Source organism: Venturia canescens, chromosome 2, assembly GCF_019457755.1.
Source record: "Venturia canescens isolate UGA chromosome 2, ASM1945775v1, whole genome shotgun sequence".
Taxonomy (NCBI): Eukaryota; Metazoa; Arthropoda; class Insecta; order Hymenoptera; family Ichneumonidae; genus Venturia; species Venturia canescens.
The window spans coordinates 18568016-18581036 of record NC_057422.1 but is presented as its reverse complement, the minus strand read 5'-3'; the positions used below and the strand labels follow the sequence as shown (position 1 = coordinate 18581036).

The 13021-nt window shown below is 43.2% G+C and overlaps 1 protein-coding gene across 1 annotated transcript in view; it reads right to left on the bottom strand.

Moving 5' to 3' along the window:
* Ten-m (teneurin transmembrane protein Ten-m) overlaps positions 1-13021 on the bottom strand; it is a 366438-nt gene that overhangs the window by 12503 nt on the left and 340914 nt on the right. The window contains exons 4-10 of the mRNA XM_043410995.1: positions 11575-11757; positions 8311-8395; positions 6442-6605; positions 3721-6144; positions 2208-2485; positions 894-1515; positions 95-430 (exon numbers count right to left, since the gene is read on the bottom strand). Of these exons, the coding sequence (XP_043266930.1) occupies positions 95-430; positions 894-1515; positions 2208-2485; positions 3721-6144; positions 6442-6605; positions 8311-8395; positions 11575-11757 (4092 nt within the window). The remainder of the gene's footprint in view (positions 1-94; positions 431-893; positions 1516-2207; positions 2486-3720; positions 6145-6441; positions 6606-8310; positions 8396-11574; positions 11758-13021) is intronic.

Genomic DNA, 13021 nt, shown 5'->3' with positions numbered 1-13021 from the left:
GGCACAGCAAAGAGAAATAATTTTATTGACAGCCAAATCACTGGAGATTTTCCTCCTTCGTAAACGTCAACGAGAACGAAATTCGTCAACTGACCTTTGTCATTGTCCCTTCCGTCGTTGCAGTTCTGCTCGAGAAGAACGCTGCAGTCCTTTCCATCCCAGCCATCGTAGCATCGACATTCCCACTGTTCGTCCGCGTTACCTTTGCATTGTCCATGCCCGGAGCAAGAATTCGGGCAACCCTCCATCGTGCAGTGACGTCCGTTCCAGCCACTCACGCACAAGCACGTACCATTTTTACATTGGCCATGCTCGTTGCAACGCGGATCGCACTGTTTCAAGTTGCAGAGGTCGCCGGACCAACCGGGCAAACAATCGCAGGCGTTATCGACGCAATGACCGTGAGGACCGCAATCCAAATCACAAAGCTCTGCAATAATATTCGCTTTATCAATTCCCATAAATTCTCATTATCTTAAAAATGCAATAATTTTATTCCGATTTTTCGAACAAACGATCAAAATTTATGGAGAAAAGTACATTTAAATTAGTGTATGCGAACTTTGCGCGTAAATTCTTCATCCTTATGAAAGTGACGATAGAGAAAAGAAAATAATACAAAATCAGAAATAAGACATTTTTTCACTCGTTTCATGGACATCAGAATCACCATTAATGGAGATGATAAATGTTTCGATATTCGTAAAGCCTCATCGATTAACGAATTTTCGTTCTCCGCGCCAGAATTGGTCCGAGCGAATAATTCACTAGAATTCACAATGGTTTGATTCTCGCGGTTTTCTAGACAGCTGATTCCACTAAAAGTGGGTAAAAATAAAACTGATCAAAGGAATGGGCGAATCGAGGTGAGAGAGTGGACGAAAGTTGCTCACCCTTGGAGCAATCATCCCCGGACCACATGGGTTCACAGTGGCAAGTTTGTGACTCGAGATCAAAATTTCCGTGTCCACTGCAGTCAGGCAAGCATTGGAGGGCCTCCTTGTCCATTGTGCTGCAGTCAGCGCCCTTCCAGCCCTTTTTACATATGCAGGTACCTTCGGCACAAAAACCATGGCCGGAGCAAGTCGGATGAGGACAGTCGGCTTCCTCGCAGAATTTTCCTTTGTAGCCACGGACACAATTGCATTTTCCATTGGTGCAATGACCGTGACCGTTGCAATCAGGGACTTCGCATTCGTCGTGACGCAACGAGCATTCTTTACCCTTCCATCCTGGGTTACACTGGCATTCGCCGTTGATGTATTCGCCGCGTTGGCTACAGAGCACTGGACAAACGCTCTCGCTGCAATCCTCCCCGCCGAAACCCGGGTTACACTGACAATGGCCAAGCAAACATTCGCCTTTGCCGCTGCAACCGTTCGGACAGTTGTGCGTCATGTCTTCAGCGATGACGGCGATGAACGCGACCTCCTGGGGATCACCGTCGTCATTGTACAGCGACAAAAACCAGTGGCCTGGCTCCATGTAATGCGTCACTTCCTTTTTTATTGACGGCTGTAATTCATTCAAACAAACATAACGTGTTTATTGAAAAAGTCACAATTTTCAGAGTTCATTCATTACGGTCGAACACTGGATACGGGAAAGGCGGTTAAACGTTAAAATTCTTCTTCGATTCATCAATATTCGATGACCCTTCATCGAGGCATTGAAAATATTCGACCGCGATACTACAATTTGTAATTATGTTAATAAACACATTTCCAGAATAATGGGATGCTTTATTTGGACTACGTGATTGGTCGCCCATTTCAATAAATTAGCATCCGATTACGAATCGTCGATATGCAATGGGGCCATAAATTACGATTGACTCGCAACGGCGTGCGATAAAAATATCTAGAGGGAGTGCGCTCGAATTTTTCAAATGCCGAAGATTTATTCGTCGCGGAATTTTCTCATTTGAGGAAAACGCATAAAATTAACAGGATAATTAAAAAAAAATAGGAGCATCGGTATCGAACTAAAAATAAAATTGTAACGATATTTATAAGAAAAACATGATGATGTTGAAAAATTCAAAAATTTATGTTAACGATTAATAACAATGAAGTGAAAAAGGATAATAAAAATAAAAATAATTCAACGATAAAAATATGATAATGCACAAAACTTGATGAGCGTTTCGATGAAAAGGAGCGAAAATAAAACATAATTGGGTCACTCGCACATACAATTACACTAACATGGGACGCCCTGGTTGTTCGAGCCTTGAATCCGCTGAGGACTTCGAGAAGATCGTATTGCGTGTGAGTCGGTAGAGCGTTTCTTCTCGCGTAGACACCGATACTCGCACCACGTGGAATATTGTAATCGAAACGTACGTATGCAGGCTCGGATTGATAGAACTGCATGTTCCAATAACTGTAGGGAGGAATTTCCTTGCTCAACCTTTGGCCGAGACCGACTTGAGCAAAGGTTGTGCCATCCGGTGGGAAAGATCTCGCAGGAAACGTTCTTGCGCCTAAGAGACAGTAATATAAAATTCCTCATTAATTTCGGATTAAAAAATCGCTCACGAAAAGCGTGAAAAATCATGAAAAAAAGATAAAATTTGAAAATTAAATAAAATAAGCAGAATTGATGGGATTCGAAATTTATGCAACGAGAAAACGTGTGAAAAGAACGAGGCAAAAAAGTGAATGAAACAAATGAAAGATTCTTGTGGCGAGTCATGTTTTAGTTGCGTCGAATGTGTTATTGTTATTATACGAAATTGGTGTATCGTGCATCGCAACGAATCGTGAAAAAAACGAAAAACATAAATGTTTGTATGAAAATCCCTCGTGAATGAAAAATAAAAAATTTTTTTGCAAACTTTTGTCAATGTGTAAACAAAAATAAACAGTCTGGCGTGAAGGAATATTTGAAAGATACGAAATATAATAATAAATGTCGATAAGTTATCCGTTGTAGAAAAATTTAAACTGGTTTTTATTACGCCACCGGAGATTAAAATAACATTGTGTGTTTGAGAACGAGTTGTCGCAATCTTTTTTATAAATGAATTGTTTCACGACGGGAAAAAAGCTTTCGCACAGAGTAACGCTTAACATTTTTGAACCTACCCTTCCGACGTTCTTGGGCAAAGCAATTTACATGATAATGGTACAAAGGGAGAGCGGCAAGTGAACGGTAAACACGTGATTAAAATGAGGTCGTTTACCTGTGACATTGCGAACGAATAGAGGTGGGGGGCAAAAAAACTACAACAACAAAAAAATGCACACTCGCTAAACTAACGAGCGCACAAAGCATTTTACGATAAAAGGAATGGTTGACAAACAAAAGCATGCCGCAAAATTGAAAAAAAAAAAAAAAAAAAAAAAAAACAAAAAAACAACAGGAATGGGGCATGGAAAAATATTGGTAGCAGATTGTGTGTCGAGAATGAAATATAACCGAAAAAAGAGTGAACAAACAAGTGATATCGAGAGTTTGAAAAAAAAAACGGAGCAGCGTTTATTAGAGCAGGAAAACTCGATCCGCAGCGCTGTAGGTTGGCAGGTCATAAACAGAAGTTTGCTTGAAATTCGTCTGTTTTAGAATTTTCAAAATTCTGTTAACTCACTCGGGGTAGTTGTTTTTCGAAAATCTCGATCGACTTTTGTTTTCTCGGGATCAATGGAAAATGGAAATGGAAGCAAAGCGATTGAATAAAAAGGCGTGAAAGATGGCGAGCGAGAGAGCAGGCCTCACCTTCGAGAATAAGTATAGTGGGCTCAGGGGGAAGTGGGGTAGTGTTCGAGCACCAGACAGTCTCGTTCTCGCTGGTGGTTGCGTCGACATAAACGGTTGGCGTTGGGTTCCTCGTATCCACGTTCGTGTCGTTAAAACCCTCGGAAATTTCGGTGCTCGTAAAAAAATCGGACAAACCTTGGTCAGGAGTGGTGGATAAATCCTGGCGATGCTCGAAATTCGGGTTCTCGAAAATGGTTGTATCTTTTTGAGAAGAAATTTCATTAAGGTCCTGAGAGAGGTGAAACTCGTTGTCGAGAATTTCAAGGACGTTAGGGGCTCGTTGGTTAGTCGAGAAGCTGTCCCATTCGTCGGAGGACGATTCCATGCATGGGCACGAGCACTCGCATTCGCCGCCGCCCCATAAAGGGGGCGGCGGTGATGCGGGCGGCTGGGGAGGCGGTGGCAAGGGTGCCTCCAATATTTTATACGGCATGGCTCGGGAGGACGTTCCCAAAGTCAAATTAACCTTGTCGGGCTCGGGTATGTCTTGGAGCTTGGGAGCAGGCTCGACGCTGACGTGAGGTGAAAGGTCATTCGAAGGTGAACCGTTGCCACCGGGCACCGATACCGAGAGGACGTAAAGTGCTCGAGTTCCCGTCGACGAGGACGAGTCTTCCGTCGAAATCGTCACGTTTACGAGAACTCTACGAGAATCGTGACGGATCGCAGCCTCGTTTCGACCTTTGGCCTCGGGGACCATCGGGATTTCTATCATTTGGACGTTCGTTAAGCTCGCACTGTTAGACTCTGCATTATTGGGAGAACCCGGGGCGTGACCTTCATGCAACGACGCTTTCCCATCGATTTCTGGAGAAAATGATGACGGGGATGTTGTTGATGACGATGAAAGGAATTGCCTGCTCTTGTGGCTGAAACGTCGCTCGAATTCTCGGAGGAATTCCTCGTCCGTTCCTTCTCTCATGATCACCCGGAGGTCCTCCTTCGACCTCTCCTCCAAGTTCTCCTCCATCGTTTCCGCTTCGAATTCTACCGCTCTCACTTCGTTGTTCATTCCCGTTGACCTTGGCAACGTATCAAGGTCGACACTGTTATAAATCGATTTAGAACCGGTCATCGACTTTTCGTGATTCAATTTAACTATTTCTACCTCCTCGTAGTTGTACAACAGTGGATAATCTCCTTGAGGCTTTTCTGCCGACTTCGCGCTCGTCTCCAAGACCGGAGGAGCGTCCGCGTTCGCTACTTCCATCGATTGGTCCTCGTTCGAGAGCTCTCGAACTATTTTCAAAATGTTTGATGTTGAATTCTCCATTTGGACGTCAGGATCAGAAGATTTTTTGGAACTCGTAGTTTGCTCGGACGTGTTCGGTTCTGCACTCGAGGCTGCCTCCTCATTGGTCATCGAGGAAACTTCATCTGCCTGAGAAGGCTCTGATGACGACGAGGTTACCGAATTATGCTCACCAGTCGAGATATTTTCGTCGCTCCATCCAAGTTCTTCAGCCCTTGGAATTTCGGCGTCTCTGAGATACATTTCCGGCAGCAATTCCAACGAGTCCTCGTTCGAGTCTTTATCAGTTCGAATCTCATCGAGATTGCCTTTCGTTTTTGTCGCAATATCCACGGGAGCAAATTCATCGATGGGATCAGGATTACTAGAAAATGACTTTACGCCGTTGTCTTCCATCGTCAGTAACGTCGTCCCTTCCTTCGTTGACGTTTCGAGATCAACGAGGACTCGCGACGGCGTGGTCGAGTGAGTTTCCTCCTGATTCAGTGGGGTCGATGAGCCCATGGAACTTGAGAAGGAAAGTTGAGTCGAGGGCAGAGAAGAAGACGAAGAAGACGAAGAAAAAGGAAATGAGGAAGTCGCAGAAGAAGATGAAGGAAAATGAGAAGAAAAAGACGAGGGAGATTCAGGTAAGAACGTAGGCGAATGTTCCCGAGTTAGTTGTTCAGTTTCCAGTTCATTGTTATCACCGATGCTAAAGATTCCAGGAGCATTGATTTTCGCTTGCGAATAATCAACAGGATCCACGACATGCAAACCAACCTTAAGAACCTTGTCATGCGGATTATCGTCGCCGGGGCTTTCAGACGCATCATCAATACTGACGATCTTCTCCGTGACGTCACTCGGATTATAACTAGTCATTTTTGTTTGGTGCAACACTTGGGCATGCTGGTTAACAGTGTCTCTACGTTTGCGCAAAAATACGTTGTCTAACTCCTCATCAGTACGTTTCCTACCTCCTGAAGACGATTGCTGACGCGTCCTGCCACCCGACGAGGAGGAGCCCGACGTCAACGACGTCGACGTTTTGTTCGCCTCGGATCCTGCCAATTTCGCGTCCGCATTCTCGCCTACTAGCACTGTGCACGCCTTGGTTCGTTGATACGACCAGTTCATTATATTTGAGGCTGAAAAGTCAGGAAACGTGAATGTAGAAGGTGAGCAAACTCGTCCGGAGAATAGAACTGGAAGAACGAAACGGCGCTCAAGTTTGCAACGTTGGAGTCCAACGAATTTAAAATTTGTAGTTTTCCAACCCCCACCAATGATTCGTGAAATAAAAAAACGAGTTACGAATCTTCTTTTCGTTCATTTCGTTGGACTCCAACGTTGCGAACTTCAGCGTCGTTTTTTAAAACTTTTCCCTTAATTTTCAACGTCACGTGCACAAGAACGATTGGAAGTACATGAAAAAAGGAACTCACCGGCGACGTAAATGAGGGCTGCGCCCAAGCAGAGCGAGACCATGGTTACCACAATGGCGATTTGTTTCCAGCTGCACCAGACCATTCCTTTGCCAAAGTGGCATCGTATGCTCTGTCTTCTCATGGGGATCATCGATGGGGTGTGCCCGTAAGGCAAAGTAACTCTGGAACAAGAGAAAAAAGAGGCCAAAGTTATCACCCCTGATCGTCGTGGATTACACAAAGTCACGTTTCGGTATGCCTACGAATCGTGTGATATTCAGTGGCCAGGGGGGCGGCAAAATCGGTCCCTGGATTATGTCATCAGGGTCTATCTCTCGTGGGAATCGGACACGTTGCATGCCTAGATGAATTCAAGCTCGTGGGTCCCAAAAGTGATTTCTCGATGCATTGGCATCCCTTCGACTGCTGCCATGGGCTCTCGAAATAACCTCCACTAATCTCACCAGATGACCCATATGCTAACAATCTTCTCGAGGGTATCAAAGGGCACACGTGTCCTCGTATACTTTAACGCGGTTATCGAAAGTTCGACTATGTTTTCTGTCGAAGCAAGATTATCGAAAGCATAATAGTCGGACTCTTAAGCCTCGGCTTGGCTCGAGATACACTCGGAGTGTGACATTGTCACTCGCAGATTAATAAATAGGAAAAGATAGGAAAACTTTCAGTGATTCGTCATGACTTTTTGTCCCTTTTCGTCTCGCCCCCTCAGCTTCCAGGCTTTTTTCAGTAGGTCTCTTGGGGAATTTTTCACGGCAGTATCGCACTGAAATATTTTTCCAATCGTACGCGAGGAACACTCTGGCTGGATGGAAAATTCTCCCTCTCTCTTACCCATGTGGGTGTGAATATGTGAACGTTTCTCTGCGCGACGAGACAAGTGTTTACTCTGGACCCCGGAGCCCCGTTCCTGTTACTTACGAGTGTCTAACCATAATATTTGAACTGGATAGACAGATTCTCAGGCAAGAAAGAAAAAAGAGACGGAGAGCGAAGAGAGTTTACTCAGAATTTTCTACCGCACACTCGACCTCTGAGTGACGACGTCACGAGGAAGAGGCTCAACACGAGTGGCAGATATCTCTTTAACCGAGTCTTCAAATAGAAAAAACCTCCATATTTTTATTTCTTTTGCTTTCCAACATTGCAATATGGAAACATAACTCGTTCAGAATTTATTAAATCGAATTTTCTTGCTTTTCACTGGTGAAATATTTTCAAAAAATAAATGAAAAGTTGTTTTAATTATTTTCACCATAAATTCTGGCTCCTCGAGTCCTGAGGAATCGATGCGAAATTTTTCGAAATAAATTCGAAAGATTTTTCTTCAAAATCGATTATTTTCTCCCGTGGCATTAAAAGATTTTCGAGGACCCTCTCGAGGAGAGCTTTTGTCGTGAAAAAGGAGCCCCGTCAATTTTCACGGTGAGCTCGACACCGAGGATCACAATACTCCAACTTTGACTCATTCACCGATTCATCGAGTGTTTGGAGGAATGATTCATGGTTTAAGGAGAGAGAAAAAAGAAGACCAAAGTTTGTATAACGGTAGCAATAAAATTATGAATGAACACGAAGGTGGTGAAGGGGAGGGGGGGGGGGGGGGGGGGGGGAGGGTGCACAAAATTCCACGAATGGCGCTTGCAACTGGTCCTTTCCCAACGTCGCCCTCGGAAATTTATCCAAATTTTCTGTCCCTTATTTTCCATCCCTTGTTTTTTTTCTATTCGCTTTTTTTTTCTGGACGAAAAGTCGTAGGCTTAGGAGAAAAAACACGATGGAAAAGAACTCGCGATTGGAGGGGGGATTGATCGATCGATCGTTTTGTTGAGCCCCAACTACTATAAGCTGTCCCGTCAATCTTACCTGTCCATGTTGTTCTGGAGTTCGACCTTTATTGGACTGTTGCCCGTCGATGGGTTCTTGTTGTTGTAATCATTCTTCGGTATTTCTGCAAATAAATAAATGAACGTTTAAATGAATATTGCATTGGAAGAAGGTAAAGGTAATTATCAAATTTGATCGATGGACTGAATAATTTCGTGGAAAAACAATATTTTTCACTCGTTCGAAGAATAATCTGTGTTCCAGTGTTTTAAAAATTATAGCGAAATTTCTCGAGCTTCGGAATGAATTTGAAGCATAAATAAAAAATTTAAAAAAATTCTACGAAACTCCGAGCACGTTGTAAAGATAACAACCGTAGTTGAGGGCCCGAATGTGTCCAAGAGAATTGCAAATGCATTATTTTTAATATTCTAGACGCGTTTTTCGAGCTTGCTGTGCATTGAGATTCAACGAAAATTCGCGAACGAGACACGCGAGACTATAAATAAAGAACCCGAGAAAATGTGCGCGGAGGCGAACGAAAAAAAGGGGAACATACCCCTGTTGAATCAATAAGTACATGATTCATCGCGTGGTTTAAATTTCAAGCCAGCACGCTAGTCCAGAGATGAGTAAGTCTCGTTACATATTGGCCGAGTGCGAGGAATAAATAAACAAGGACTTTGTTTCGTGAATTATTTTCGACGAGGAGAAATAAAGTGAGTGACAAAATGCGTGTTCGAAAAATATAATGGCGCTCTAGAATTTATCGAAGGATCCATCGCTTTTTTTATTCATTTTTTTTTCTTTGTTTATATTTTTGAAAATTGACTCTGGGACGAGACGAATGCCGAATGATTAGTAAGGTCAATTTCACCGGACGGAGCTCGAGGCTCGCAAATCCGAGCGTGGGAAGTTTGTGTAATGGTCAGTTCTCTAATTGCGGGTGTCGAGACCGAGACGCTCTTATCCGGGTCAGGAGAGAGAGAGAGAGAGAGAGAGATAAAGGGTTCAAAGCTGAGGGAATGAAAAGGAGAGTCGAAAGAAAGAAAGAGAGAGTGGGAAAGGAGGGTCGAAAAGAAAGAGAGAGCGACAGACCTCAAGAGGAGAAAAGAAAGAGTGCAAAAATGAGGGAGTGCTATGGTAATTATGGCATTTACGAAGATGTCCGTGATCAGGACGTTTAGGAGCTCTCGAATTCCCAGCCATTATTATTTCTTCCTTTGCCTCCCTTCCGTCCTTTTATTCATTTTGTTTCTTCCCCCGCGCTTCAAATTAGCCAATGTTTCAATGCTTTTTTCCTATAATTTTCGAGTCCGAAACTCGAAAACGACTCGAAGAATGCGGCGAAAGTTTCAAAACTTTCAATAATGTCAGTTTGTTATTCGAAATTAATGAATTACGAGAACGGAAATATAGCAATTGAACGAAGCCTAATAACGTACGGTTTGACAAAAGATAATCTTGCACTCATCCGCGCAAAACCTTAATCTCGAAATAAACGAACCCTCGTCTTCGAGAAATAGGTAAGTCGACGATCGGGGAGGGGGACGAGGATCGATAATTGAAGATAAGAAGTAGGAGGAATCGACAGGGGCGAGGAGGGCGTGAAGCGTCGGAGAGGAAAAAACTAAAGGGATAAAAATGTACATTATGCAGGGCGATTGATCGAAAAAGCGAGGCTGTCATAGCCGCGAGAGAGTCAATAGATCGAAGGGTCGTTTATCACGGGGGTGCTCGCACAACACCCCAAAAATAACGTAAGCTGCTCTCGTGCTTTGAGATTTCGCTTTGTTTTACGAAGAAATAAGAAAATTAATAAATTTTCATTTCAGAGTGAAATTCTCACGATGATTGCGGTCGCTGAAGAAGCGCGGAACATTTGTTGCGTTCGGTTGAAAAAATAAAGCCTCTCATGTCAATGAAACGTGTGGAAGAAGTTGACCCTGCTTTCCCCTTCCAGTAAAAAAGGGGGAAAAAATTGTTTCCTCAAAGGGCCATCGAGAGACGAGCAGTCAACGATAAGGACGCAGGGAGCGCTCGGCGGCTCGGGCGATAAATAGCTGAGAAAAAAGATGCGAAGGAAGTTAGAAAAAAAAGAATAACACGAGTACCGAGCTAGAGCTATCTCGAAATTTCTTTTTATCTTGTGTGTCTGTCCGTCTGTTCGGGTCAGTCGGGAGAGAAACGCCCATCGATCGAGGGCTAAACCCTCGTCAAAGTTCTCTCAGATTACGGAGAAAAGCAGAAACTTCCCTTTCGGCATTTGTTTCGTGATTTTTTCTCTTCTTTCGTGTGATTGAAAATTCGTTTTTTTTTTTTTTTTTTTTATTTATTCGTAGCTGCAAATTCATTTCAACTATTTTTCATGATTTTTTCAATGTCGCGCTCAAGTTTTTCTGTCGATACGAACATATATTTTTTTGATTCTACATCGGTTTTCTTGTAGGATTTCTCCCCGTCTACCTGCTGTTGGTTTCAAGCCAGTATTATTATACGGATCGATATATTTCCGAGTGACTCGGATCCTTTCCGTTTCTGACCACTCCCACACGAGCCGCGTGGATTTTCTATTATACTCGATATCCAACATTAGTGAATAATGAAGAAGAACGTGAACGAGGTTACCGACCACACAATGAGACAACAAATTCTTTCATGAAATATGTTTATATTGTGCATCGAATCGATCCGATCAAAGGAAATCTCGATTTCGATACAAATTTGTGGTTCGAACGTTAAAAAGGGAGAATCATCGAAGGGTAACCATTTTTTCCACGCGTCACTTGATTTAATGTGCTCGGAGATGCTTTTTTTAATCCAACGTGCGATCGCGTCGAATCAATGTTTTATTCATGCACGAAACGATTTTCTTAAGAAAGTCTTGAAATTTGGACAGAGTTTAAATGGCTAATCGTCACAGCCTTCTGTCTTTTTATTAACCCTTTTTTCTTGATCCATTTCCCGTTGTGTTTTTCCCATTGTGCTTTCTAATGCGATTTTTTACATAAAAAATTAATTTTTACGTAAATCATTTCAGTCACCGAAGGATAAGTGGAAAAAATTTATTTGCAATTTCGAATTGATAACTTTGACATTAATTCAATGCGATTATATCTTTAATTAGCGATTGAAAATCTATCCAATTTAGAAAACCATAAAAAACGATCTTTCGGACATGATCCACCTTAAGGAATGTATATTTCGCTCGATATTTATTCTCAGCATGATTTTTTTACTTTTTTTTATCGTTCATTCTCAACTGGCATATTTCCATCGTAATTAGCAATCATCGTTACTCACTTCCAATATTGTAGAAATTGCCAGATGGTGTGCGCACCAGACAGGATGGTTCGAGATCGGGATCGCGATCGGGATCACTGGCTCCGTGACTTCCTGGCAGTCTTCCGTTGATACGGCTCATTGTAGGATTTCGGGGTGGCACATCGGGCGGTCCCCGTGGTGCCGTGTTGTCCAATAAACACCCTGGAACACAACAAAAAAAAAAAAAAATTAGATTCATCATACAGCAGCTAGCTTCGAAGCGTGAATATTTAAGTCTCATGAAGTATAATCGCATCGTGTCAATAATCTCTCAAGCAGATCACCATTTTTTTTTCTCTTAAAAAGACTTGGAGTGGAAAAGAACACGATAAAATCATACTCGAGAGTGTAAAAGTACATGAGCACTTGGAATGGATTACGAGTCCGACAATTTGGAGGTCAAAAATGGTAGGAGGATATGAAGTGCACTCGGCGTTGACTTCTGGACACGTGGGACGAGACATAAGCGATTTAAAGCGAGGAGATTTTGAGAAAAAAATCAAAGAAATTCCGTGAAGTAGCGTCACAGTGGAAAAAAAAGGACGAAAAGGAAAAATAGAAGGCACCCTTGGACTGCACGTGTATGGTACTTGTGGGAGTGCTCGAAGGGCCATTGTCCTCTGGGCGAGATGAGAAGCAGAAGCCTCTCAGGAGTGCGGAGAGCTCAAGAAATGTGGCTTTTTTGAATGAAGTGGCTTCCTCTGTGCCACATTATCCTCGGTACGATTTTTCTCTCCCTCTTTTTTTTCTTTTACTGTTTCTTTTGCATAGAGCGGTAAAGGGATCGAGGAGAATGTATTTTTCCGCGTTGTTCTCTCCCACCGAACGCTCGGCCCGGAGGACGAGACTGAAAGGTTCAAAGGACTGAAAATTCCAGCTCGACATCTGTCCTCGCGAACTCCGTGAAAACGAGGAGCTCCAAATGCCCCACTTTCCCTTGGCCATTCCCATTGTTTCCGAGCCATTGATTTTTTTCGCGATTTCGACACTTGTCAATTGAATTTGAAGCCTTAGATGGTCGCGCGCGTTCCCATTCAACGGAGCGTTTGCAGCTGTTAGTGCCCGCGAAGCAACGGGGTTGAGGATTCGTGCCGTAAGGTCACCCAGGAAGCCCACGAAGCTCCGGTGAGGTCACCGGGACTAGTTTTTCTTCTTTTCGTTACGAGGAACTCTTATTAACGGGAGAATTCGTGGAAGGAAATTTGTCTTAATTAGGAAGAACTCGTACTAATGAGGGGCACCCTTTTTTTGAAAAAGGTCAACAAACGCCGTCCCCGTGGAGCGGAAGCCCTTGCGATCAACATTTTGCGAGCTTCTCGAAGGCTCAAGAGTTTGAAAAAAATGAATTTTGCGATGTCGGGCTCCGATGAAAGAGGATCATATTTTGTGCATCTTAAGGAGACTCTCGTTTCGGTTAAGAAAGCCT